Genomic DNA, 6021 nt, shown 5'->3' on the forward strand with positions numbered 1-6021 from the left:
GGGCTGTTATGGCGCCCCCTTGTGCTGGCGGAAGTCTCTAGCAGTTCAACTCGGATCTAAAGTGTTTTATTTTTGTCAGTACCTAAAGGATTTTACTTAAAGCAGAGAAACTGAGACGGACATAAATAAAACTAACAAACTGAAGCTAAATGTCCAGATATTTCTGTCCCAGTTAGACACTGATGCAAAGCTAGCTAGCAAGTTATTAAAATAACTGTTTAAAAGTCGCACAAACTTCAGGTGCTTCAAAAATTATGAGGATGTTTACTATCGGGTTTTGATGGGACAAAAAAAACAAAAATCTTGCAAGCTAGTTATTTGTTAGTTTATTTCCTTAAATGTTTGAAGTTAAACACATAGCTGCTACAAAATTACTTTTTGTTGTACATGCAAGCGTTAGCGCTCCGGGACAATGCAGCTAGCTGCTAGGCACAGATAAGTCACATTTTTAAACTCTCTTTAATAACAGCAGATATGCCACAAGTAGTGGTGACGTACTTCCGTTTAACTTTGCGCCACATAGATGGTTTCCGGTACCGCTTGCTCCTACTGTTTCTAGCCATATATGCAAGAGCTGTACCACGAACAAGACTTCAAATATCTTCGCGCTACTGGTACAACAACTTTGTTCCGTTGTGTTCAGTAAATAGCCGGTACCATCCAGTGTTTTCAGCAAGATCTTTTAACGATTCTGGCTCCTGTAAAAAAAAACTGCCTGGCTGCTTTGAAGAGGGAGAGCAGGGTAGGACGTCACATTTGGTGTTTGCTTCTCATAAATGTAGACAAATCCCCTTTCATGAATATCTTGCTTGCCGTGGCCACTTGCAGGCTTAACACCGTCGTCATCAGCCTTGAATATCTGTTATCCACGGATCAGGTAGGTGTAGAACTGGGTCAGCTCCGAATCACAACAGATGATGGAAGAAAGATGGTACAGCTGATTTCCACTTTGTCCAGGCACGTCAAGCGTTGCATTTGGAATCACTGTTGGACTCCAAGACCTGGCCGACTGTCGCAGGAACAAGACTATCGCTTCATTGTTACTTAGGAAGTGTTTCCTCTTAAAGACTGACTTGCAGTTTGAACAGTGAGTTTCCCTACTCTTATCCATCCAAAACTTAAACAGAGAGGCGATGTTGCTGAAAGGAAGTGCAGGCAGAATAACAAGGGGACTGCTGTTCAAGAGGTCTAGGAAATCTCCCTTACACTTTACGCAGGTCTTCTCACTGTTCATCAGCATATCCATGTTTCTGTCGCTTGAATTTAGCCAGTCTAAAATAGCTTCCAGTAAGTTTGAAGTTTGATAGTCTTTACCCAAGTCAGACGACAGTTCACTTTCTCTCAGTTCCATCTGAACTCGGGACATTTCCAGTGGGGAAAAATATTTTCCCGGATTGTGAACGGCTGTAGAGATGAGACTGGCACATAACGGTGTGGCTGATGACGATTCAAAAAACTTCTGGGGATTCTGAGAAAGGCACTTTCTGGTAAAATTCAAGTTCAGTATTCCTTGAAAACTGGCGTTAATCCAACCATTTTTTGAAGCGTTGGAAAACGTACAAAAATTGTCAATGTCACTTTCTTCGTTTTTGCGGATTTGGTTCTTTACGACATCTGTTGTTTCTGAGAGAACTTTCTCATCTACAGAGCAAGCAACCCCAGCCGGGGAAGCTGGTTCTATTGAGAGATTGGAGAAATCGTTCCCTTGGTCAGCGCTCTCTTCATGGGTGCTTTCTTCAAATGTCGCCTTCTTCAAAGCAAAACTTGAGTTTTCAGACTGGCCCGCCAGGCTTATATTGCACTGGGGGAAACCCTGCTGTATATATATATATATATATATATATATATATATATATATTATTTTATTCTATTTTTTTCAGAAAGGATGACATGTTAAATTTACTGTTTCATAAAAGATCTTTGCAAACTGACTTATTGCACTATTTTTGTTATTTTTAGAAGGCATTTTAAAAAGTCAGAAATAGTCAAAATTGTTGGAACCCAAACCAGTTTAAATGTTGGCTTATAGCTTTAATACATTTAGCTTCAGTATCAAGCTACTTTAGGTGGGATTATTTTGATGCACTCTTCAGACACAAATGTACAAACTGCTTTTTTTTCCTGAACAACTACAAACAAAACATCAGCACTGATGTGAGAACACAATGACGTACAGTAACTCCAGATAACCTGCTTTTATCACTGTAGTGGATGCCATGATGGTGGAGAACATTGTTTTCCACTATCAGACATCTTTAACAATGAAGACAGTAAAATAGGTTAAAGCTGTGGCTATTTAAAAAGAACAAGATCTCTGAGATTACAGTTAAAAATACTTCGACTGTCTCATTGTCTGACGTTGGACTGTCATTTTGATGATCTCTCTCCAGCTGGACAAACCAGTCGTTAAGAGGCTTCCTCTGCCACATGTCATGTTTTCTTCTCAGGTGTAAGACTTTCTGGACCACAGGTGAGGTAAGACTCAAAGAGAGTAACCTTAAATTTCTGAATCAGGATTAGGCTTTAGATTATTTCTGTGTGTTTTGGATTAATACTTGGAACTTCTGCATCTTGTTTGGTAATAAAAACCCTTCAGAAACAGAAGTTGTTGGCACAAACAGTTTTAAATGTGTTGGGTTGTAACTTACCCTCAAAGGGCAATTATGTTTTCAAATAAAGCCAGGTTGGTTTGGGTTGCTTCTTTAAAAAAAAATAAAACTGCTGTTTTGGTTTTTACTTAATCTGATGTTAACATTTGTTAGGTTTTCTGAACTATTAAAGAGACAACAGAACAAAAAGTAAGCTAAACTATTTACTCTATAAACAAAATAAATATAAAGTATGTCTCCCATTTATTGAGATAGTCTGCAACATGTTCCTACACATAAGTAAAATGTATTTAGAAACTTAGGACTGTTATTTTCTTTTCATCCCTTTTGTCAGGAGCTGAAGACATGTCTGCCGACGTCCAGACGACCCAACCCCGGGCGTACACCATGACCTCTGCGTCCAAACAGTGGTCCTCTGGCATCTGTGACTGCTGCCAGGACATCGCTCTCTGTGAGTACGAGTCAATAAGAGTAACCGCTAGCTCAGCATGGTTAACAAGCTGAAGATTTTAGTGACTTAAAACCCATAAACCAGAATTAAAACAGAATGGTAAAGCTGGAGCATGCAGCTAACACATGATGCCAACCAAGCTTTGTCCCTTAGAGTCAACTTGGCCGAGCAGAAAGTAGAAGTTATTTTATCGGTTTCTTTTCTCTGGCAAAACTTGGTTTCTGATAAAAGTGTCACTAAAGATACAGAATGAAACATCAAACTACGAGAAGACGGAGGACAAATAATGAGCTCCTTTGATTTCTAACCACATCGATACAATTGTTGAATTTGGGACGTCAAACTGAAAGTACCAAAAGTCTGAGGAGAAATACGGAGACCTCCAAAACTAAAGAGCAAAGAGTGAAAGAATGGATTAATGGACGGACGGACGGACGGACAAACTGATGGTTGAGTTGTTAGACAGACCGTCTGCTGACTCAGCTTCCTCCACACTGATCTGGAATCAGGGCGTCCATCTTTAGATGATAATCAACCCGTCCTCATCTGAGGACAGAAGCATCTCGTCTCTGATCTCTGAAGTCATCTGTAACCTCCTGGGTTCACCCAGCAGCCTGACCTTTCACCCCGACATCATCAACCCGCCTGTCCTTCCTGCAGGTTGCTACGCCTGCTGGTGCTTTCCCTGCTTCGCCTGCCAGACAGCGAAGGAGGCTGGAGAGTGTCTCTGTCTCCCCCTGCTGGACGCTTTCGGACTCATCCCGCCCATGGCCACGGCACTCCGGGCGTCCATCCGCCAGAGATACGGCATCGAGGTTTTTCATTATAATTATATTGCATGTCTGTGACTTTTTGTTTGTCTAATACAGTTAGTTTATTTAGTTTTTAGAGTGTGTCTGCTAGTTTTTATTAAATGTTATTATTAGTTTTAGTTTTTTTCAGAAAGGTCAAAGTATTTTGATTAGCATTGATTGGGTATTGAATATTCAACAGAAGATGCCATTAAAAAAATGTATTCAATTATTGTTGAAAAACAAACTTCCTGGTTTTTCCTCCCAACCTTTACTGCCGCCATTTTGTGGACTAGCGTCTTTGCCGCCAGGTGGATTATGGAATGCCGTAAATTGCCGACAGCTGACATAAAAATGTATTTCACATCAGTTCGAAAGGCTAATAAACAGATTAATAAACACAAAAACAATGGATATCAATCTATAACTTCAGTACGTTTTAGTTAGTTTCATAAACTCATTAATTATTTACCGTTTCTATTTACCCCAGTAAATGGAAATATTCTCTCAGTTTCAGTTTTTGTTATGTTCTTAGTTTTAGTTAACTATAATGACCTTGAACTCATCCAGCCTCTTTAATAATTTGTTTATTTACAGGAAAGAATCAAAGTGTTCCCGAGACGGCGGCAGTGTTTATCTGACCTCAGATAATCTGAAACCAGTTCCAGCTCACATCTTGAACTCTTGTAAACTCTTTCTGCTGTGTGGTTTTTACATTCTGTTCTCCGCAGGGAAGCGTTTGCAGCGACTGTGTGTATGCGAGCTTCTGCGGGCCCTGCACCTGGTGTCAGATATCCAGAGAGATCAAGACGAGACAAAACCCGGTGGTGTTTGTCAGCGCGGCCGCCTGATCAGAACTAATGGTCCGCTCCCTCATCAACAACCCGAGAAGCTGACGTCACGGCCGTCATCGGAGAGAGCTGGCGCCCAAAAAGTCGCCACGCTTGATTGGATTAAGAGAGACTTTCACATGTTTCCAGGAACATCTGATTGAACATTGAGTGAAAAGGAACAAAGGATGGAAAATAGGGAAATATTTAACTATCAGCCATGCATTCACATTTTTCTCTTTATTGTAGAAAATACCGCTTTCTTCCACACATTTACTTCTGTTTACCATTTTTATGTAATGGTTGAACAAATATGCATGTATATCTGGGAATATAAGGCCTACTCTTTGCCTTTTAAGTTAATAATATTCAATATGCAATCGTTTGAAACTGTGTATATTTCCTAATAAAAACTGGAAATAAATATTAGTTATGTTTCTATCAAGATTTAATATGTACACAATAATCCTACGTCCAACCCTACAGACTCCCCACTGACATACCGACATGACATCGGTATGTCAGTGGGGTCAGAGGTGTCTTCCATCCAGGTTTCTGAGGTCCCTAAAATGCTGAAGGTGACAAATCAATCAACCCTACCTCCAACCCTACCGACAAACCCCGACCCTACCTCCAACCCTACAAACCCTCAACCCTTCACCCAACCCTGCCCTAAGCCAACCAACAGACCCTTGACCCTACCTCCAACCTTACAAACAAACCCTCAACCCTATCAACAAACCCCTGGTCCTACCTCCAACCCTACAGTCTCCCCTGACCCTACTTCCAAGCCTACAAACCCTCAACCCTACCAACAAACCCCAACCCTACCTCCAACCTTACAAACAGACCCTCTACCCTACCAGCAAACCCCACCTCATACCAACATGACATCGATATGTCGGTAGGGTTGGAGGTATCTTACATCCAGATTTCTGAGGTCCCCCAAACACCGCTGACTGCTGAGCATGATCTTAGGCTGTACTTAGCTTTTTGAGTGATGGTGCCAGAGACTTGTGGGGGTTCTGGTGTGTTTCACTTAACATGTAACCAAGTCACAGTTCATGCCTGGCGTCTGAGTCAGCTGTGTGAAGAGTGATATGGGAGCTGAACCGATCCGTTTCATGATGCTGAACAATTAGAGGAAGGAAAAGCCTCAGAGCTGAACTGAGTGTCTCCAGGGAGCTTTACTCACATATCTGGGCTCTGTGTCAAACTTTGTGCAAGGTGTGGCAAATATGGAAAGAACCGCTTGAGGAAAACAGTAATGATTGTTTTTATTTGCAGGCCTTCCTTTGATTGAGTAGTCACCATGGCAACAAACGTGTACGAGTGCTTCA

The 6021-nt window shown here is 41.3% G+C and overlaps 1 protein-coding gene across 5 annotated transcripts; it reads left to right on the plus strand.

The window, feature by feature from the left end:
* The first annotated feature begins 405 nt into the window (after positions 1-405).
* On the plus strand, positions 406-5095 carry LOC114157063 (cornifelin homolog A-like). 5 transcript variants are annotated; one of them, XM_028037764.1, is made up of 7 exons: positions 406-742; positions 1648-1727; positions 2391-2475; positions 2763-2798; positions 2944-3060; positions 3721-3875; positions 4583-5095. In XM_028037764.1, the coding sequence occupies exons 5-7, from the start codon at positions 2955-2957 to the stop codon at positions 4700-4702; spliced, it is 381 nt and encodes a 126-aa protein (XP_027893565.1). In that variant the 5' UTR covers positions 406-742; positions 1648-1727; positions 2391-2475; positions 2763-2798; positions 2944-2954; the 3' UTR covers positions 4703-5095. The 5 variants fall into 5 exon arrangements, with proteins under 5 accessions (XP_027893565.1, XP_027893568.1, XP_027893566.1 ...); XM_028037767.1 differs by lacking the exon at positions 2763-2798; XM_028037765.1 differs by lacking the exon at positions 1648-1727.
* Positions 5096-6021: the final 926 nt, after the last annotated feature.

The sequence above is a fragment of the Xiphophorus couchianus genome, chromosome 14 (assembly GCF_001444195.1).
Source record: "Xiphophorus couchianus chromosome 14, X_couchianus-1.0, whole genome shotgun sequence".
Taxonomy (NCBI): domain Eukaryota; kingdom Metazoa; phylum Chordata; class Actinopteri; order Cyprinodontiformes; family Poeciliidae; genus Xiphophorus; species Xiphophorus couchianus.

What these genes read in the sequence shown, in the direction of transcription:
- LOC114157063 (XM_028037763.1), top strand. Translation starts at nt 475, where the DNA reads ATGCCACAAGTAGTGGTGACGTACTTCCGTTTAACTTTGCGCCACATA. An exon ending in CTTTGAAGAGGGAGAGCAGG is followed by an intron (nt 743 to 1,647) that starts GTAGGACGTCAC and finishes TCTCATCTACAG; the next exon opens with AGCAAGCAACCCCAGCCGGG. An exon ending in GGTCAGCGCTCTCTTCATGG is followed by an intron (nt 1,728 to 2,390) that starts GTGCTTTCTTCA and finishes ATCTCTCTCCAG; the next exon opens with CTGGACAAACCAGTCGTTAA.